This window comes from Castanea sativa, chromosome 8 (assembly GCF_040712315.1).
Source record: "Castanea sativa cultivar Marrone di Chiusa Pesio chromosome 8, ASM4071231v1".
NCBI classification, from domain to species: Eukaryota; Viridiplantae; Streptophyta; class Magnoliopsida; order Fagales; family Fagaceae; genus Castanea; species Castanea sativa.
The window spans coordinates 35,018,337-35,040,447 of NC_134020.1; the positions used below are offsets into that span (position 1 = coordinate 35,018,337).

The 22,111-nt window shown below is 37.9% G+C and overlaps 1 protein-coding gene across 5 annotated transcripts; it reads left to right on the top strand.

Annotated features, from left to right (window-relative positions):
- The first annotated feature begins 219 nt into the window (after positions 1–219).
- Positions 220–16,990, top strand: LOC142607573 (serine/threonine-protein kinase GRIK1). Of its 5 annotated transcripts, none has more exons than XM_075779106.1 (13): positions 220–594; positions 818–1,000; positions 1,225–1,603; positions 2,209–2,283; positions 2,391–2,435; positions 8,438–8,512; positions 10,298–10,385; positions 10,514–10,638; positions 11,150–11,245; positions 15,742–15,808; positions 15,909–16,024; positions 16,133–16,211; positions 16,391–16,990. In XM_075779106.1, the coding sequence occupies exons 3-13, from the start codon at positions 1,289–1,291 to the stop codon at positions 16,549–16,551; spliced, it is 1,242 nt and encodes a 413-aa protein (XP_075635221.1). In that variant the 5' UTR covers positions 220–594; positions 818–1,000; positions 1,225–1,288; the 3' UTR covers positions 16,552–16,990. The 5 variants fall into 5 exon arrangements, with proteins under 5 accessions (XP_075635221.1, XP_075635223.1, XP_075635225.1 ...); XM_075779108.1 differs by having other exon boundaries at positions 324–594; positions 782–1,000; XM_075779110.1 differs by having other exon boundaries at positions 338–594; positions 813–1,000.
- The last annotated feature ends 5,121 nt before the right edge of the window (positions 16,991–22,111 follow it).

Here is a 22,111-nt window from a genome sequence, read left to right on the forward strand (position 1 = left end):
CACACACACACACACACACTAAAGAATTAATAAACCTCCAAAACTAAAATAACTTCCCCTTTATACCTGATTCTACCTGTTTGTACTCTATACCTTGCTTTTTATTTGCCCTTCCCACTTCTCACTGCCCTTTCTTCGGACACGCATCGTCCTAGTGTTTTTCTATTTCTGTTTGTCCCTCACGCTATATATTTATATAGTAATATAATATATAACCCCAAATCGATCTCCAAATTTGCTAGCACATCCCTCTCACTTCATAAACTTTTCAAATGTCCCAAATACACCTTCCACTTTCTACTTACTCTCAGATCACCACCTCCATATTCTAGCTCCAAAAAATCAAAACCCCCCAACAAAAAAAAATCCCATCTGACTTTTGGGTTTCTTGTGTAGAGACCCCATTTGCACGAAATCTAGAATCTTGTTCTTTGTTCCCCCATTTTCGGTTACCCAAATTAGGGTTTTTTCCCCCACAGTAAATTAATTAATTGGGGTTGAATTTAGCTCCTGAAAGTCGTCATTTCGGTGGAAAATTTTGGTTATTGATTACCATTTGTCAAAAAAGAAGTCACTTTCAAGCCGAACAATAAGGTAGCGTATTGGAATTTGATTTTTTGTACTGTTTACATATGCTCAAATTTTCATAGTATTTATTTCATGTCTGACAATTGTATGTAAATTTTTTGTCTTTTTTTTATCGAATTGTGTTGAATTTGATGTGATTTGGTTTTATTATTGTCTTTAATTTATTGTTTTTTTTTTTGGTTTATAATAATAGTAATAGAAAAGGTCAACTTGTTGTTGGATAGGGCAGGGTCTAGTTTGAGCCTGCATTTTGTTGTTATAATAAGCTGGAGCGATCAAGATGCTGTCTTTGAATCCCAAATGGGAAAATCTCGACAATACAAGCTCTTTCTTTCATTTAGCTGAATGGCATCCATTGCAATAGCCAAGTTGATTTGGGCTTGGAGCCCTTTCCTTCTTCTGTAAAAATCAGGTTTGTATTCATTGCTCTAAGTTCAAACTATGTTTATTTATTTGGTTTTGGCTTATATATGATGTGATATGAACAAATTCTAGCAGACCCAATTTGGGTTTTTGCTTAATTTGACAATATTTGTGCTGTGAAACCTACCTCAAGATGAAAAGTAGCTTTTTTTTGGGAGTGGGTTATGGAATTTTTTTGGTTTGTTCATTTTAGGGGTATGTCTTTTTTTACAGGTGGTGGGGATAAATTTCTTTGGTTGGTGATATATAGGTAACCACTTCAAGATTCAAGTTTCTCATGTTGAGTAAGAGTTTAGCTAGAATGATGGGTTGCTGCGGCTGCTTTGGTTTTAGTAGAAGGCCCAGACCACAACCGAGACCACCTTCTGCCTTCAATAATAACCATTCACAGGAGTTGTTGTTGGATGATGAGATAGAAGATGATGATGATTGTTCATACAATGGTGATGTTACTGATACCAATCATGGAGATGATGCTGAGTCACATGGTCGCACCAAATGTTCTGAAGAGATTTTAAGGCTCAGAGAACAAAGTGGAATGGTTTGCAGGCAATTTCCTGTCAAGGAAACTCATCAAGTTGTTCGCACAGAGGTATAAATCTTGGTATTACTTGCATGCCAATTGATATTTGACAATCATTCAAGTTACATGCATCGACTAACCTATTGCTATTTGACACTTACTGCATAGAAATGCAATGTGGTCGACCATAGGTTGCAACAGGATGTTAGTTTGTTGCATAAAGATGTGTGCTTTCTGAATCAACAGTGTTTTTGAAAATTTTATTGTGCTTTTATTACTTCCTAAAGATTCAGGCATGCAGCGGTATTTCATTACAAATGTCTCAGCTATGTTCTAACAGTTTCCCACTAGGATTTTAACTAATAATAACTATATACCATCATTTTTACGCTTTGTTTGTTTCATTGTCATGGCATTAACTGTGACATTCATGTACATTAGAAGCTCTCTTTTTCTCTCTCAGTATAATGCAATCAAACTGCAGATTTAGGCTAACATACTGACGAAGGTTATGTATGTTAGTAGTTTAGTACTTCTTATTGTTGGTTGGATGTGCAAGGGCTCATATAGGTGCTTATGTGTTTTTATTTTTCTCTACATGCAGAATAGTTTCTCCATTCCACACTTTCACTTGCATCAATGTTCTTATTAAATTTTTTATAATGCATTTTCAGGATGAGAATGGCAATAAGAGGGTCAATGAGTATGTTCGTGAGTATAAGATTGGTGCTGGTAGCTATGGGAAAGTGGTAAGCATAATCTTGATGACATTATTTTGTATCTCTTGCTTATAGTAATTATTTCTTTAGCATATTTCTTGTTCTTTATTTAGTATTTCTCCTTGCGTGTGGAACAGGTTTTATATCGAAGCACTGTAGATGGAAAGCATTATGCAATTAAGGTATTCTTTTTTCCTTTTCTTTTTGGCTTAAAGGAGTGGTGTGCATGTTATGTTCGAAAAAAGGGTAGCATTGAGTGATTTATTCTGTTTATTTGGATTAAGGAAATTGTTTGGGCTAGTCTATTTCTTCATTCATATCGTTATATATGTTTTTTTTTTTGATAGGTAAAAATATATGCATTCAAGAACACTACCTTATGCAAAAAACATAAGGCAGACAGATAAGTACAAAGGGAAATGAAAGAGAAAAAAGAGAAGAGAGGAAAATAAACTAAGTACATAGGAGAGAACTAAGAAACATAGGGAGAGAATCACTAGAGGTGAGTCCCCAAGCCCTAGACCAATCAAACTGAGTGCCACTAAGAGAGGCCAAAAGCTGGTCATCTGAGCTTTCCATGTCCTCGAACGTCCTCCTATTGCGCTCCCTCCAGAGACACCACATCAAGCATAAATGAGCTAAATTCCAAATGCTAGACGAATGCTTTCCAGGCCAATTCCACCAACTGAATAGAGTATCCGCAACTGATCTAGGCAAGACCCAAGAAAACCCAAAAGATCTAAAAACCAAACTCCACAGTCGAGAAGCCTTTCCACAGTGTAGTAACAAATGATCCACCGTCTCCCCATTACTGCGGCACATGATACACCAATCGACAAAATCCAACCCTCTACCCCTCAAATTATCCCCTGTAAGGATCCTATCCCATACAGCAGTCTACACAAAGAAGGAAACACGCCAAGGAGCCTTAACCTTCCAAACCCCTTTCCAAGGGAAGATAATGGGCGCAGGGCTTCTCAACTTATTGTAAAACGAACGAATATCAAAGTCCCCATTCTTTGTCAACTTCCATCGCATACGATCTACATTTTCGGTGGGAGGAAGATTAGAACCCAATGTACTGAGAAAATCATCCACCCCACCCATTTCCCAATCATTAGGTCTCCGAATAAAATGAACATTCCAGCTTCTCCGCTCCTCAATCCCCAACCGTTCAAGAGAAGAGGCCACCGATGCCTCTTTATTGGATGCAATCCCATACACGCTCGGAAAAGACAACTGAAGAGAAGACTCCCCACACCAATGATCTGTCCAAAGCTTCACTCTATCCCCCACCCCTACCTCAAAGTAAGTATTCTTGCTAAAATCCTCCCATCCCATGTGGATACTTCTCCACAAGCCACACCCATGCGCCCCTCTACCTAGCTTGGACTTCCATCCCCCCCATTCTTCCCCAAACTTGAGGGCTATGACCCTTCTCCAAAGCCTTGTCTCCTCAATCCCAAACCTCCATAACCACTTCCCTAGTAAAGCTTTATTAAAAGTAGTTAATTTCCTTACCCCTAACCTACCATTTTTCAAAGGTGCACACACCTTGTTCCATCCCACCAAATGAAACTTGGAGTCCCCCCACAAGAAATCCCTTTGCAACCTCTCAATTTTATTGGCCACATGCGTAGGGATGGTAAAAAGAGACAAATAATAAGTGGGGAGACTAGATAAAGTGCTTTTAAGCAACGTTAGTCTTCCACCTTTTGACAAATACATCTTCTTCCAACCGGCCAACTTACGCTCAAAATTCTCCAAGATAGGATTCCAAACAGTAGGGGACTTGAAGGACGCCCCCAAAGGCATACCAAGATAGGTCATAGGCAAAGATCCAATCCGGCATCCCAAAAGCTCTGCTAGGATATGGATATTAGGAACCTCCCCAATAGGAACCATCTCACTTTTCGGCACATTAACCTTTAAACCTGTCACTGCCTGGAAACAAAGAAGAAGCATCCGAATATAAAGAATCTGCTCCTCATCAGCATCGCAAAACAGAATCGTATCATCCGCAAACAATAGATGCGATACACAAACCCCTCCCCCCTGTCTACCGTGGGCCCTAAAGCCACGAATCCCCTCGAACTCCCAAAAAAATCAGCCGGAGACCCATTAAACAATACCGAGAATTGGGCTGTAGATATGCACGTGCGGATCCACCTATGCCACCTCACCCCAAATCCCATTCTCTTCAACAAATCAAGAAGAGCCTCCCAGTTCACATGATCATAAGCTTTCTCAATATCTAATTTGCAGATAACCCCCCGAAATCTTACTTTTCACCCTACTATCTACACACTCATTAGCAATGAGAACTGAATCAAGAATCTGTCTACCACCCACAAAACTGTTCTGAGACTCGGATATCAACTGATCCAAAACCTCTTTCATGCGGTTTGCCAACACCTTGGCCAAAATCTTGTAGACACTCCCCACCAAACTAATAGGTCTAAAATCTCGAATATTGGAAGCGCCATTCTTCTTAGGGATTAAGGCTAAGAATGTTGCATTAAGAGATTTTTCAAACTTACTGTGTTGATAAAACTCTTCAAACACAGCTAAGACATCTCTTTCCACAATTCCCCAACAATGGTGATAAAAAGCCAAAGAGAAACCATCAGGACCTGGAGCTTTATCTCCTTCCATCTCTTTGACAACTCGAAGGACCTCCTCCTTTTCAAACCTCCGTTCAAGCCAGTCCCTCTCCAACCCCTCTATCTGATCAAACTCCAATCCTTCCACAAAAGGCCTCCACTCCTCTGTCTCCTTGTACAAATTTTTATAAAACTGTACAACTTGGTCAGCCATCTCGGATTCGTCTTCATAGATAACCCCATTCACCTCCAACATACTAATATGGTTATATCTTCTCCGAGAATTGGCCATCTTGTGGAAATATTTGGTATTGTTATCTCCTTCCTTAATGCAAAGCATCCTCGATTTCTGTCTCCACGAAATCTCTTCCAAAGAGAGAAGGTTCTGAATTTGGGATCTCAACCCAGCCCTCTCACCTAACTCCACTTCAGAAAGACCGTACTCCCCTTCCCTAACGTCCAATAATCTCAAAGCCTCCACCAATTCTTTTTTCCGACGCTCTATATTTCCAAACTCACTTCGGTTCCACTGAATAATATCTACCTTCAATGCCTTCAGCTTCTTGGCAAGTACAAAGCTGGGGGTACCTGAGACGGAATATCGATTCCACCAAGAATGAACCCTATCTTTGAACCCATCCGACTTTAGCCACATGTTTTCGAACCTAAAAGGACTTTTCCCCCTTACAATCCGTCCTGCCTCCACTAATATGGGGAAGTGATCCTCCCAATCGAGAGAAACCAGAGCCCTATCTATCCTAGACATCAAGGGCTGATCCGAACCACTCGACCGAGTAAAACTCCCTCCTTCCAAAGGCAAATCTATCAAGCTAAGCTCCTCAATGAACTCAGAAAAGTTCTCCATTGCCGGGGTAAGACGTGAACCCCCCAACCGTTCACTTGGGAACCTAACAATGTTGAAATCCCCTATGTAGCACCATGGAACTTCCCAAAGTTGCTGAATACCAATCAGCTCATCCCACATCTGCCCCCTCAAGTTATTATCATTCGGGCCATAAACCCTAGAACAAGCCCAAATAAAACCGTCCCCCAAGCCCTGCCACCGAACAGATACGGAAAATTGACCCACTAGAACCTCCAACTTTTCTAAAACCCTCCTATCCCACATCATCAAAACCCCACCAGCTGACTGATCCGCATCCAAGGCCACCCAATCTACATAGGGGCAGCTCCACAAACTGCAGATCAACTGACTATCCATGCCTGCGAGCTTAGTCTCTTGAAGGCAAACAACATCACAATTCCAATCCCGTAATAAATTTCTAACTACCAAACGTTTCCGCGAGTCATTCAAACCTTGCACATTCCATGACACCATTCTTAACTTCATTAAAACTGTAAACTCCCTACTGCAACCTCAGTCAAGCAATCAAAGAAAATAAAACTATCGTCCATCATAATTAACCAAGGAAATCAAATTCCTCAACTCCCTCTTCCCTTTATCCTTGGAGGCAACTTTTCGGTGGGCTACATCTTTCCTGTGCACCAGCTTGGCTGCCTCAATCTCTGTCTCAAGTCTTTGTAGGAGCATAATGCACCTCTTCTCATGTCGACCCAAAGGAAGCCCCATCAACTTACTGAAACTGGGGAGTCTCTGTTTCACCCAATTAGACACCGCCAAAGTGTTATCCAACCTCCTCACCTCAGTATTACTATTCAATTCAGCAATCACAACCACCCCCAGAGGATTAATAGACATCAAGGGGGAAGAACTCACCACATCACCCAGGACCTCAACTGCATAGGCTGTTTCGACCTCAGACAAAGCCAATACCGACTGATTAGCCTCAGTCCCAACTCTTGGTGGACTCAGGACGGAAGTAGATAGCTCGAGACCTTTAAAAGACCTATCACCCTCTGTTTCTGCATTACCCAAAGTGAACAGAGGCTCAACGGCACAAGGCCCACCAGAAATGAGACTCTTAGCCACCGCCAAAGTCTCCGCAGGACAACCCATGTGCTCCGATGTAGGAACAGACACCAAATCGGACCTCGTGGTGTGAAGAAGGCCAGTATCGGCCTTGTCCAGTTCCGCCGGTGAGGCCCCGGCGAGAAACCCATCGGAAAAAGAGCCACCGTCCGCCACTGAGACGATCGCCGGTCCACAACTCATCTCGGTTTGGGTCGTCGAGCTTGTTGCCGTCATCGGGGCAGGTTGTCGCACTGTGTCGACCTTCTCCAATGGCTCCAGTGACTCCTCGGCGAGAGCAGACTCAACCCCTATGACGTCCTGAGCATTCGAGGCTTCGTGGGTTGCTTTGGACTTTGCCAAAACTTGAGCTTCCAGACTTAAGAGACTTAGGTTTCCCATCGATGGGCTATCACTCACTTCCAGCCTACTTGGGCCATTGGGCTCAGGATAAAAAGTCACGGGAAGGCCCACTTGAATCCCATCTTTGTCTAAGTCCACCACAGGACATATAGTAGCCCGCGAACCACTAGGCACCCTCTGATCTCTTGATACACATAAGGAACTCCTCAGACTAACTTTATGCCACGCCACCCTCCTTTTTCCTTCTGCATTCGCTTCTATGGTCAAACTATTTCCTGCCCAGTCAAGCTTTCCCAGTTCCCGATTTTTTCCAAAAACATGTTCAATCCCCTTTGATTTGAAATTCAGCGGGGATTTCCTTTTATTTCCTACCGGTTTTGTTATACCCACATTAAACTCCTCTGTACTGCTCCGAGAACCTGCGACTCTACCTTCTAGAGTCATCGGACCAGCCAAGCTCACCGGCGCTTCGCTCAATATTTTTTGTTTCACAACTGGGTTTTGCTTCTCTGACTGATTTTTGCTCCTGACCTGCACCTCATGCCCACACACCGTATCGGCAAAGGATTTAGAAGGTTGAATCCCTGAGTTATTCTTAAGAAGCTGAGCCACAAATTTGGGCTGTCCAATCCCACCATTCGCATAGTTATAAGGTTCCAACATCTTCCTTAACTCTAACCCAAACACCCTCCATCCATTCTTAGCTCTGCCTACTGGAATAATAATGGACCTCCTAGACCCGCCAACTTTAAGTTCAGTCAACAGTAGGAACAAGCCAAAAGAATTGGAGCTCCGTTGGAGGGTATAAGCAAAATCACCTTCCCTGAACGAAAAAAAGTACTTCGAACTGGACCCAACGACTATCTGTTCTATGCTCTTCATCAGCCATTGTGCCACTGTCTTACCCATGAAGACCGACTTCATGAAGTACCTACACCGCTCAAAAATCCTTAAAAGAGAAATACTGTCCCCCTTCCTCTACCGCCAGTTGAAAAAGTTTGGATTCAATAAAAAAACTACGAACACCACCCATGATCAAAACAACTCAAACTCTATGATCACAAAAAGACTAAAACAGGATTTCTGGCTAATTCTCGTTATATATGTTACCCATTCTGAAATTTAAGATATTGGAGGCAGTTCTGAGTGATGCTAGTTCTGTATTTTTTATTCAGTTACTCTAGATTTGTAAATAATAAAATCTCTGGCACTTTGTGGATAATTTACAAGTTCATGCTAAACAAATGCTTTATTTCAAAACTTTATGGGCTTACTTTTTGAATGGCAGGCCTTTCATAAGTCTCATTTGTTAAAGCAGCGAGTTGCACCCTCAGAGACTGCTATGACTGATGTGCTTCGTGAGGTATCTGCTTACTGTCTTATTTTGTGATGCTACCTGTGACTTATTAAAAAAAAGGGGTTTGCAGGATCATTGTTCTCATACCTCATGCAAAATTTCTATATCTTACACTGCTTAAGGTTCTTGATGCTTCTTCCAGTTATGATATCTCCAACAGTGTGAAGTATTTTCAATTATAAGCAAATGCTCAACAAGTAATTTTAGAAGAGCATCATAATGCCTTTATATCTGTTTCCCTCCCACAAGAGGGAGGGGGATGCTACTTGTGACTTATAAAAAAAAAGGGTTTTCTGGATCATTGTTCTCATACCTCATGCAAAATTTCTATATCTTACACTGCTTAAGGTTCTTGATGCTGCTTCTAGTTATGATATCTCCAACAGTGTGAAGTATTTTTGAGTACAAGTAAATGTTCAACAAGTATTTTTAGAAGAGCATAATAATGCCTTGTTAGAGCGTCCACATTGGTGGAGCCATAAATTTAGCAATTTGGCTCCACAAGAAACTACTTTATGTATTTTACCTCTTCACTTTACAAAACACCCAACATTAGTGGTCTTATTTTAGCTTTCAACTTAATAAAATAATATAAAGTTATAAACAACATAATAAAATAATATATCCACTACAATAAAATAACATATACTACACATTAAAATAACATAAAAACTACAACAATATAAATAATTACAAAACATACAGCCCACCACCACCCTGGTCAACCATCGCTTCACACAGCCCACCACCACCACCACCACCACCACCAATACCACTATCCACAGCCTTCTCCTTCCGCCACCACAACCACCAAAATCAGCCCACAACTACCCAAGAAAATCAACCCACAACCACCAACAACAAAAAAAACCCATGGCAACGTTAAAAAAAATAAAAACTACCTGAACCTGCGTCTCATATTCACACCAGAGCTAGCTATCACCATCTCCTCAACTCTCTCCCTAAACATTTTCACCATTTGATAAGCCACAACCCACCATAGCGTGTTCCCACACGAGCTTCCCCACGCCCATGTGAAGAAGAACCAAAAAAACCAGCAAAAACAAAAAAAGAAAAACAACATATCGAAAACCCACAAACCCAGCAATCCAAAACCCATGAACCCAGAAATCCTGCTGTCGCCGATCATGGCGCCATTTTGCTGTCTGCCTTGACCGAGCACAGAGCTTCGATGGGTCGGCGGTGGGGAAATCTTATGGGTCTGTACTGGGCAAATCTGATGGATCGGCGGCGAGTGGCAGGGGAGATGGGTCGGCGAGAATGGAGGAAGAGAGGGAAAAAAATAAAAGGGTGAGGGTGAGCTTCTACAGAAGATTTGGGTCGGCTGGAGGAAGAGAGGAAAAAACAAAGGGGGAGAGGTTGAAGACTGAACTGGAGAAATACGAAAGAAAAAAGAAAGAGAAAAAAACAAAGAAACATTATTTAATTTAAGGGCAAATAGAATATTATTATTTCAATATACCTTTGAACTACAGTAAACAGGTACTAGTACCTGTTTACTGTAGCATGTAGCCATATTTTTTTGGCTATGGCACCACCAATATGCACAATATTTTGTAGTTTTGGGGAGGCAAAAATAGCATTATAGCTATATGCCTCCACCAGTAATGATGCTCTTACATCTGTTTCCCTCCCTACGCCCCCCGGGGGGGGGGGGGGGGGTGGAGGGGGTGTTGCTTATCAATGGTTGATTGCAGTAGCTCATTTACTTGTTTCATCTTTAAGCATTAGTATTATCTCAATAGTAGTACTCTCTTGTTTTCCTTGCAGGTTCTAATAATGAAAATGTTGGATCATCCTAATATTGTTAATCTCGTTGAGGTGATTGATGACCCAAACATAGATCACTTCTACATGGGTATGTTTTACAGCTCTCTACTTTCACTTCAAAATGTGCTATATTTTGCAATACTTTCACAAAGATATGAATATTTGAAAATTGATACATTAGATTATCTTGATTTTAAGTGATTTTCTTTTGTTCAGTTCTTGAATTCGTGGAGGGAAAATGGGTTTGTGAGGGTTCGGGTCCACCAGGTGGCTTGGGAGAAACCAAAGCAAGAAAGTATTTGCGAGATATAGTTTCGGGACTTATGTATCTCCATGCTCATGTATGATCTTGGAAGTCTGCTTATCAATTTGACTTTGATAGTTGGATGATTTATCACCTTTTTGCCTAGATATTCTGGTTTGATTTCATAAGAGCTAGGTTGGGTTTTTGTTATATTTTATCGTCTTATGGTATTATTTCAACAATGTTTTCGGCATGAATCCAATAATTGCTTGGACTAAGATCAGTGATTTCTGTATAAAATTTGTCTGCAGAGTCTTCTACCTCTTGCAAATGCATGATATCCTTTTTTTTCTTCTTCTTTTAGTAATGGACTAGAGCAAGTTACTACTACCATCTATTGATATTTTCTTAATTTTCAAATCCTAAAATCATTCTTTGCACTATAAGAATTTAAAGTATTGATCAAGCTTTTGTAAAACGGTTTGGTGTTTCTGGGTTGCAGCATTTCTATTTTGGATGATTAGTGTGTATTGCCTCTTTAGTTTACATATTAGTTGATTGCCTTCAATGCTATAGTAATCCTTTTTATCTTTCCTTTGAAAATGCAGAATATTGTACATGGTGATATCAAACCTGATAATCTCTTGGTTTCTCATAATGGTACGGTGAAGATAGGGGATTTCAGTGTCAGCCAGGTGTTTGAGGTATCAAATTGCTTCACCTTTATTTCATTCAGATTACTTCATTGAATGGCAAGAATAAAACTGGTGAAAATATACTCTGATATTATTTTTTAGTAACATGCATGAAGGAGGAATGTGATATTTGTGTCAAGGATTTGTGTATGCAAATGCTCTTTTGTCAGAAAAGAATGGGCGAACATATTAGCTGAAGAAAACCTTTTGATGCAGTGCATGCAATAAACCCCAAGTCCAAAAGGGTTCTAGCGTCTACTAGAAGAAGGGGAAAAAAACTCATGGAAATTTTATTGATAAAAAATTATATAATTAATTCGTTATAGTACTTGCAGCCAATTTATAGGTTCTACAATCCTTATTCGCCATTTAATAAATAAATTTATTTAAATGAGCCTAACCTATATAGTATCCTACTAGGACTCTTTTTATTTTATTGTTTCTAATAAAATCTCTTGTACTGCAAAAATAAGGAAATTAAAATCAAAATCAACTGAGGGAAGGGAAAAACAAGAAGAATGAGAGTAAGCGTTTGGTTAGCAAGTCTTTGGTTCCAGTACTCTGTTAGAGATTTTTTGTGTTATAATTGGGAATTGATAGGCTGAGTTCTAATATGGGTGGTTCCACTTTTTTCTTTATTGAATCCAAAACGTTTGAGTTTTCTGTTGAGGAAGGGGGTTCTTACTTCTCTTTACGGATCTTTGAGAGAGGCCTTACGTCTATGCGCTCTGTATTTCTAGGGGAAGGAGAGTGCAAACCAAGTATTGTTCCACTTGGAGGATTTAAATTCAAAGCAATCTCCTGGTCATTTTGCAAGAACGATTAGAGAGGGTGATGTTGTTTTCATCCTTCAATTGGGGTCCAACGTCCATGACACGTTTATAATGGTTTCAGAACTTCATGGTCGATGGAAGGGGAACATTGTCATACCTGAAGGAAGCTTGGGTTGTGGCTGGCGCGAGTTTGGCCTAAACCTGAGGAAAATTTTGAAACCAGCTTCTTTTATTAGTCAGGGATTGTCTCACAGATTACAGAGTGCACCAAAGGCTGAGGTGGTAGAGTTTAAGGCCCCAATCTTGTTTTACATCACTTCTTCTCCAATTGAAATCAATGATGGTTCTTAAACACATTGAGGAGTTCTTTTTGGTTGACAGGTAGATATGGGTTTATAGCATTTGGCAACCCTGACATATCTTGGATCATCAATATCCCTTATTTCATAAAATTTGAGTTAATTTTCATTTTATATAATAAGATGGTGGTTGCACTTATTTAGATTATCTAGAGCAATATTGGAAAATTGACTACTTCCAGTTTCAAAATTTGCGTTGTAACTTTTTTTTTTTTTTGATAGGTAATCAGAAAACTTATATAAATGGTAGAATAAAAAAGGAATACATGGAGTTCATGATGATGAACAACTAGAAAAAACAAAAAAGGAACAAACAACAACCAGGGGGAAGTCAGGGAACTAAACTAAGGGGAGGACAAAAACTCAAAGAGAGAAGAACAATCAGTAAAACCCCAACACCGAGACCACTCCAACAGGCTACGCTGTCATAAAAGCTTTAACTCATCCAACGTCTTCTCTTTGTCCTCAAAGGATCAACAATTTCGTTCCAACCAAACAACCCACATTAAGCACCCTGGAACCAAGTTCCAAATGTCCGAGTTATGCTTCCCAAGCCACTGATGCCAGCAAGATAACAAACCCGCCACCGATCGTGGCATAACCCAAAGAATACCAAAGGCTTGAAGAATGAAAGTCCATAGGGAAAGGGTGACAGGACAATGAAGAAGAAGGTGGTTAACCGACTCCCCATCACAGCAACACATACAACACCTATTTGCCAAAGGGCGACCCTTAAGCATAAGATTATCCAAAGTGAGGATTCGACCATGAGTAGCAGTCCACAGAAAGAAAGCCACGCGCTTAGGAATGTTAGGTTTCCAGACACCCTTCCAAGGAAACGAAGAATTCGAAACACCCCGGATTGCATAGTAGTAAGACTGAATGTCAAACTTACCATCTCCTTTAAGCCGCCAAAAAAGAGTGTCTCTCCTATTACCCTGAGAAATACGAGTTTGGATAAGCTGAAGAAAAGAATATGATGCAGCCAACTCCCAATCTTCAAAGGCTCTATAAAACCTTAAATTACACTTCTTAGGAATTAAGGGAGATGGAGGGTGATAAAGCCCCTGGTATTGATGGTTTCACTATGGCATTCTTCCAGAAATGTTGGAGTGTTGTGGAAAAGGATGTAATGGGTTTTTTTGATAACTTTCATCAGCACTCTATGTTTGAGCGGTCTATGAATGTTTCGTTCCTCACTTTAATTCCTAAGAAGTGTAATGCCGTTGACATCAAGGACTTTCGCCCCGTTAGTTTGGTTGGTAGTGTACAAGCTGCTGTCCAAGGTGCTGGCTAATAGGTTGAGGGTGGTTGCTATTGGGCTTTTAGATACGAGAGAGGAGTTAGTGGGTCTTTCAAATGAGGAACAAATTCGGCGGCTTCAACTCAAAGGAGACATAGGATCCGTTTGGATACAGCTGAAAACTAAAAGCTGAAAACACTGTAAAAAAATAATTTTTAAATGTGTAAATAGTACCGTGGGACTCACTTTTAATTAAAAATTTGCTGAAAAGTACGTGAACAGTGCGCGCACTGTGCACGCACAGTACCCTAAAAGTAGAAAAGGCAGCAAGGGAAAAAAAAAAAAAAGGGAAAACACTGAACACTGGACGCGTTCAGCGCTACCCAAACCAGCCTATAGAACAGTTGGCTTCTCTTGAGGAGATTTCCTGGAGGCAAAAGTCTCGGGCCTTGTTTGTGAAGGAGGGTGATAATAACACTCGGTTTTTTCATAGATTAGCAAATTCTCATAGAAAGGCTAATCAAATTAATAGGATTGAGGTGGATGGTGTCCTTTATGAGGATGAGTCTAATGTGTGCTTTCAGATAGTCCTCTTTTATCAAGGGTTGTATAAGGAAAACGGAGGTGGGGTGTCCTACTATGGATGATACAACTATTAAATAGATTGCAACCTTTGTACAAACATTAATACAACATGAAGTACAATGTCAGAAGTAAAGTAGTTGGAAAGAGTAGCACAATTTTTCTATATGGTGTAGTTGTTCTTCTTTTCTCTTTTTTTTCCTTTTAAATTTGAAAATTTAGGTTAAATTTTGTTCTCAAAATTGTCCGAAACCTGGTTTCAAAAATGAACTGTCTGTGGAATATAGTCATGGGATTGGATGTTGAGATGGAATGAAATTATTAATAAAAGAGTGAAAGATTTCATGAAGCAGGATCTTTGGTTTCTTGGCTGTAGAGTTTAAACTTAGAACTACAATGTGCGTGGTGAGACTTGGCACAAACAGAGGTCATGGGGTTGGATGTTCCAGTTGTGCCAGCTATTTGTATTTTGTTTATGGATCCGTCATAGAAATTGGTAGCCTGAACTACCAGGCATGGATTATAAACAAGTAAAACACGTTCTATTGCTACTGACATACTTCAAAATGGCATAGGTTGGAGCTTAAGCTGCCAAATCTTTGCCAGAATGACTGGCTGAGAGATATTTTTCTGTTCTTAAATGGCAATATTTGCTTAGTGAAGAGGTCAAGCCTTAGTGTGATGACAGGTGCTTTCCACTAAGAGTGACAGATCGTGGATCTGAGTTTGGGAGTTGGCCAATCCAAAAAAAATTGGGGGGTGGGGTAACGTTGCGTACCAATCACCTCTTTTAGACCCTGTAAAAGTAGAAATGTTGTGCACTAGGTATAGCCTTTTAATTGCTAGGTGAGGAAATTGCTATAGCATATAGATTATTTGGAGGTCAAGGAATGTGATTGTCGCCACTTGCCACCGAGGCTTGTGGATTTTATGGAAAGTAGCTAAGAGGATGTTATGGTGGATGAATGTTATGCCAATGAGCTCTAACTCAACTAGCACTTTCTTATAAGTTCTAGGTAGAGGCTGAGGTCGTGGGTTCAAGATCTATTGGATGCATGTATAACTCACAAATAAAAAAATGGTGGATGAATGTTATATGGGCAAAGACGGGATGTGCTCCAATGGTTTGCATGAGTAGCGAAGATATATATTTGTGCCCTGGAGGAAGAGTGAGTTGATCCAAGAGAAAAGGGTTTAGTGAAGGTCGAAAAAAAAATGAAAGGAAAAAAAAAGATGTAACTAGAAGGCGGAAAAAAAGATGAGACGTTTAGATTAGGTTGGTGTACATAGCCAACTTCAATTTGTTTGGGAACTGTTGTTGAACCCAATTAGTTGAGCTCTAAGTTAGTTGAGTTGAGTCGTATCTATTTGATTGGCATACATTTTTCCATTTCACATAATTGTATTAACAATTGACTTGTTTTCCACTATGGAAGCAGTTATGCTTTACTTTAAACTACGTTATTCTGGTAATATAATATATTTAATCACATAAATGAAATTGAGAAGATATCTAATTATGTTGGGGGGTACTGGCTTTATTTGCAGGATGATAATGATGTGCTCCGTCGATCCCCTGGGACTCCTGTTTTCACTGCTCCCGAGTGTTGTCTTGGTTAGTTCTCTCTCTAGCTAGAAATACACTTTAGTGACACTGAAATTAATGGAAGTGGGATATATTCACAATGTCATTGGATTTTCCTTCTGATTGACAGGTCTAACCTATCATGGCAAAGCTGCAGACACCTGGGCTGTGGGAGTTACTTTGTACTGTATGATATTGGGTCAGTATCCATTTCTGGGTGAAACACTGCAGGATACATATGACAAGGTGTTAAATTTGCTGCTGCTATTTTTCTGGTCAATTCCTCTGATTTTCTCCTCTTGCATCCCTCTGTTTTGTAAGATTGTCTAAATGGACGTGTTTTTCCTTATCCAGATTGTTAACAACCCATTATTTCTCCCAAATGATATGAACCCAGAACTGAGGAACTTGCTAGAGGGACTTTTATGCAAAGGTCAGTATAATCAATTCATTATGAACATTGTCATTTCCAACCAAACCGTTAGAGCCACTGATTTTCTTCCAGAGTTTTCTAATGTCTTTGTAATCTGTTTGTGGCTTTATGCCTGTCAATAGATACCTTTGTATCCTTGGGCAGTCTTCAAGTTTGAACTTTTTCAATGTTTTTTGCAGAACCAAATGAGAGATTGACATTGGCGGCTGTTGCAGAGCATACTTGGGTTATTGGTGAAGATGGGCCAATTCCTCAGTATTTATGTTGGTGCAAGCGCAAGAACCTGCCAAAGGAAGAATCTGATGTGAGCAATGATGATACTTTACATAACCCAAACTGACTAAATTTTGTACAGTTAAAAGGGTAGCATGTATTTTCTTTTTCTTTCGCCTCTTTTTTTTTTTTTTTTGATCCATCAATATGTTTTTGTTTGTTTTTATTATTTTATTTTTGGGATGCATCAATCTGATTGGCAAGGGAGGCAAATCATGATTAGGGAGAATTCTTGGAAAAGTTTTCTGGAGTAGAAGAAATATGAGGCCCATCATGCTCAAGGATGAACCAGTCCAAAAAGAAAGGCTATGAGTTGGTTAGGATTTTTGAGTTTTAAGTTATGACAGTAGATATATTCAGTGCCAGTAAATTAGGAATCAAGTAATGATTTGTAGAGAAACTTGTGTTGTACTTGTACCAGGTCAGCTGCATCTAAATTATTATTTTTGAGTTGACTGTTTGATTGAAAAAAAAAATACTAGTACTCTATCTCCTTTGGTTGGTTCTACATTTGACTCCTTTGCATCCCGGCAAGTGAAAATCGGTACCTTCACATATCTGCCAACATATCTGCCAATACGAGGAATGCATCTAGGGGAAGGTATCTAATGTATTGGATATATGGGTTATTCTTTTTATAATGTGTGGACTTGACAGTTGTGTGAAGCTTTCACACTATGAGAGGAGAGATATGTACATATTCATCACATGAGACAGTTATTGGTTAACCAAAGTGAGTGCCACTCTGATCTCATCTGTTTTGGCTTCTGGACAGGAGACACTATAGGAAATATAATGATTTTGAATGAATTTACCTCATGCATGAATATTGGTCGGTAATGTAAACACTCTCTGGGGGAAGAATGGAGTCTCTATGAGAAGATGACTGTTCAAAATATTACTTTTGCTTGTAAATTTAAAATTTAAGGAGGGAAAGTTTATTCCCTAAAACTGAGTGATTCTACTTGGGTATTTTTGGATCTGATGAAGTTAGAGCTAGATGATGAAATACAAGCGCTATTACTTCTTAGCTCTTTGCCTGATAGTTTGGACGACTAGAGACCCAATGTTTGTTACAATTGGTATGGGGAAAAAATAATAGCTTATTTAATGAGGAAACATGAAAAAGAGGATATGACTTAAGGATAATGAACATGCTCTTGTCACAAAGAACAAGAGAAGAAGCAGCAGAAATTCTAAAGGGTGTGGGTTGGGCAGGATATGGTGGAAACAGAGAAAGGTAAACCTTTAAAGTGTCTTTGACCCTTTGTATCGATAATGGAGGTGAATGCATGTCTAGTGAGTTAAAAAATTATTCCTTAGTATGGAATCAGACATGAGAAGACAATTCTATTACCCCACATCACAATGATGTGGTATAGAGGATAAAACACAATTTTAAGTAAAATGTAGTATGTTAAGAATGGTTAAACTACTTAAGCTACTCTAGGTTGAAGTTGTTCAAACTGCATGCTACCTAATTAACTAGTATTCATCAGTTACTTTGAGTTTTGATATCATTATTACATAATTTATTTAATTAAATCTACACATAGAAGGTAGATTGTCCCAACAAGTGGTATTAGAGGTTCTGCTATTACAACAATGGTCATGGTGCCACCTTTAAAGGTAATGATAATGGTTTACTTGCTAAGATGGGATTGAAAAATGGATGCAGAATCTCTTAGATGCTGTCAAGTAGTTTAATTATATCGAAAAAGTCTCCTATGTGGCATAGGCATGGTAGATTGTTGCACGCATTTGTCTCTAAACACAAAAATAGTAGTGTCATCAGTCAAGGAGAGATTTTTTTAACGAAAACTAATGTTTTTAATATGTTATGAGTCCACCAAGAGTTTTGTGGCACAATAGCATCACTTCGATTGCCCTATGGGAAGAACCTAAATTCAAATCCTCTACCTACTACCTCCACTCATTATTAGCAAAAAAACAAAAACAAATACTTAAAAACAAAGCTCGGTAGTTTAAACCTTGTGTTTTTTAATAGTTATGTAACTAATAAGTAATGATTTACCGTTTATTGAAAAGTTGTTAGGTATTCATAGGTTATATTATTATAGTAGGCATGATATTGCAAACCAATAAAAAATAGGTCATTTAATACAAAATTTGTCTTTTTTACATGACTTTTTGAATTTATGTCATCTAATTTTATTAATTGACTTGTTTTTATTATAGTATAGTACTACATCAATTGTATTACAAGAATACTTAATAATTACCTATTTAATAGAATAAAATAACCATTTTTACTTCTTAATAGTTTACATCGGCTAAAAGATCACTTCAAGCATGTCAATGCAATTATATAAAAGTTGAAGAAATGTCACTACATTTTACCTAAATTAAAAAATTTCCCCCCTTTCCCAATTGTTTTCTTTTATATGGGGGAATAAACCTTGTCCATTGCATCTTTTTCTTGGTGTTTAGTCAGAATCCATTTCATATTTTTCAAAAACCAAAAATAAAAAACTTGAAAGTAATACGTATAAAGTATAAACCGTCCAAACATCTTGTACGTATGGGGATAAAGATAAACAGATAAAGGAGTGGGGACTTGGGTCGCATTATCCGCCGCAGAATTTTGCTTATTTGTGGTTTACTTCACTTTTTGGCTAACAAGCTCCCCATATTCTACACGCCTCTCTCTTTCTCAAATGCCTATGGCATAAGCCAAAAATAAATAAATAAATAAATAAGGTGCATTTGTTAAACTTAAAAAGTTGATACCCAACAAAAATGATAAACTTAAAAATGATTACAGTATTGACTAGAGAGTAGAGGCTTTTAGAGCTATAAGCTTACCTTTGAGGATACTCTATATCTCTATGGCTGTTTACATGATCTTCCTACTCTTCTTCAAACATCTAGATGAGGATTCACGGTCCCAGTTAGAATTTACATGATCATTGACATATTGTATCAACCTGGCCAAAAAGAAAATTATCTATATTGACTTTTATTCTTTTGAAAAATGAAATCCAGTACTCAATCCGTAATAAGTACAACATAATCTTGTAATTAGAAATTATTTATTTGTTTAGAAAAGAGAAAAAATAACCCTAAAGGATTGGTCTAGTAGTTATTAAGATCTGATGAGATCTATGATATTCTCTAGGTTCAAAATTTCTAGTCAACAACCTCAGATCATCTCCAAAAATACTCCTCTCGATAATTAAGTAATGTAGGTGACACGGGAGACTATGCACACTTACGGACTTTTAAAAAATTCTAAACATTCTTTTAACCAACAAAAAAAAAAATCCATACAACAAAGGACTATTTTAATTTGTTTTTATAGAAATTATAGGTTATCATTTCATTTGGACTAAAAAACATTACATGATCATTTACATAATGTATCAAGAAGCTCTGAGACTTCTACCTATCCAAAATCACTTTGCTTTCAATTTACACAATTCGCCTGCTTTGCATAACATGAGGCAACAACTATATTATGTGTTCTAGGACAATTATTCATTATAATAAGTGGTCCAAACAATAAAGTTATTAGTTATTACTACGAAATCAACTCATTTTTTATTTTTATTTTTATTTTTTATATAGTGAACAATTAGCAATCTACTATAGAAACAAGGGACCACCTAGACATGAACAAAAAAAAAAACTAATTTGGGCCTTCTCTGGTGGTGTCGGTGCAAGTTGTGACAAACTATATGTGCACGAATTTCAGTCTTAACTTCTCAAACAACCTTGAGTCTAACTACCAATGCATCAAAGCATAAACACATATACTAGTTAAAAATCAGCCCTCAACAAGAGTTCACCACACTAAAAGAGCATTGGTCATTTTTTCCTTTATTATTATTATTAGTGAATTTCAATCCTCAAATCAAACAAGGACTACATAGTGGTAAACTTTTAGTTTTTAAACCACTATATATATATATATATATATATATATATATATATATATATATATATATATATATATATATATATTTATTTATTTATCAAGAATCTAACCACGATATCTATACAGTGACTTGATAGAGAAGCATATTCGAAATATGTGTTGGAGTCATTACAAAAAACCATAACATAACAGTAAGATGATTAAGAAAGGTACGAAGCTTTTTGAGCTTGACAAGTGGTATGTTAAAAGGCTATTTGTTCTTCACACAGCTCAATTTTGGAATAAAGAAAAGTATTTGGTTCCTTTCCATCTTTTCATGTTTATGTTACTAATTCTTTTATGCACGATATAAAACAGACAGAATATTTGTTTCGTGCCAATGGCATAGAGGCATAGAGCAAGATCTATTCATTTTTTTTCTTTTGTGAATAGCAAATAATATATATAAGGAAAATGTTAACAACCACTAACCGTGCTTGATAAGGTGAAAAAATAATAATAATAATAATAATAATAAATTTCAGAAAAAAGTAAAAAAAGACTCCAAATAATACTTTTAAAATTGAAAAATGAGATAAAATTTAAAAAAAAAATTGTCAGAAAATTTTAAAAAAATTTGTTAACAGGCACGATTGGGGAATTTTTATGATATCAATAAAAAAAATTCAGTTAACTCAATTTTCTTTAAAAAGACAAATTAGAATTTTTATTACCAAAAAAAAATCCTGTGAGGGTTGTAAAATAATTTGAAGGCCCAGCCAAAAAAGAAAAAAGAAAGGGAAAGTTGTACTGTGTTGGTGAATGAATTAATGGTACTTTCCGACCATAAAACAAAAGGGGGAGATTTTAGTCGTACTTGTTTTTGTCATTGTTTGTTTACTACTTTACCCCCAAGTGTTCGTAACTCTTTTAATTAGTACATGTACTTCTTGACAGATCTTGGTGTACTTCTTATGTTATGTTAGAATTATGACTTTTCAATAACTAACAGGGAAAAAAAAAAAAAGAAAAAAAAGTGCACTACTGTAGAAATCTAACATGCTTTCGCATTTCACTCTCACCAGCTTCTGCTATAATTGGCTACAGCTAATTAATTGCCTAATTTGTAGGAGAAAGTTTACAGGCACACAAATTTGAACACGAGTTAAGTCCAGTACATCAATTCATTGAATCCAACACGATTCAAATACATATCTAAAATATCATTTCAATAAGAAAAAGAAAGTGCACTACTCTAAAATGCTTTCACATTTCACGAGCTAATGCAATAATTGGCTTTGGCTACAGCTAGCTCATTGCCTAATTTGTAAGAGAAAATTTATAGAGACAAAAATTTAGTCGCAAGTTAGGTTTAGTGTACTTTCAGCGATAGTCTAGTAAGACCTTGATGGTACATGTCTAAAATTCATTGAATCCAACACGATTCGAATACATGTCTAAAATATCATTTCAATAAGAAAAAGAAAGTGCACTACTCTAAAATGCTTTCACATTTCACGAGCTAATGCAATAATTGGCTTTGGCTACAGCTAGCTCATTGCCTAATTTGTAAGAGAAAATTTATAGAGACAAAAATTTAGTCGCAAGTTAGGTTCAGTGTACTTTGAGCGATAGTCTAGTAAGACCTTGATGGTACATGTGGTATTATTTATTGTTGTCATGTGACGTGTGCTCGATGAGTTCACACTGAAGACCCTTTTTTTTATTCAATAAAAAAAAAAGTTAGGTC

Excerpts from the sequence above, each read along its gene's own strand:
- LOC142607573 (XM_075779106.1), top strand. The coding sequence starts at position 1,289 with ATGTTGAGTAAGAGTTTAGCTAGAATGATGGGTTGCTGCGGCTGCTTT. Across the intron at positions 10,386-10,513 it reads CATAGATCACTTCTACATGG|TTCTTGAATTCGTGGAGGGA; the intron begins GTATGTTTTACA and ends TCTTTTGTTCAG. Across the intron at positions 10,639-11,149 it reads TTATGTATCTCCATGCTCAT|AATATTGTACATGGTGATAT; the intron begins GTATGATCTTGG and ends TTGAAAATGCAG.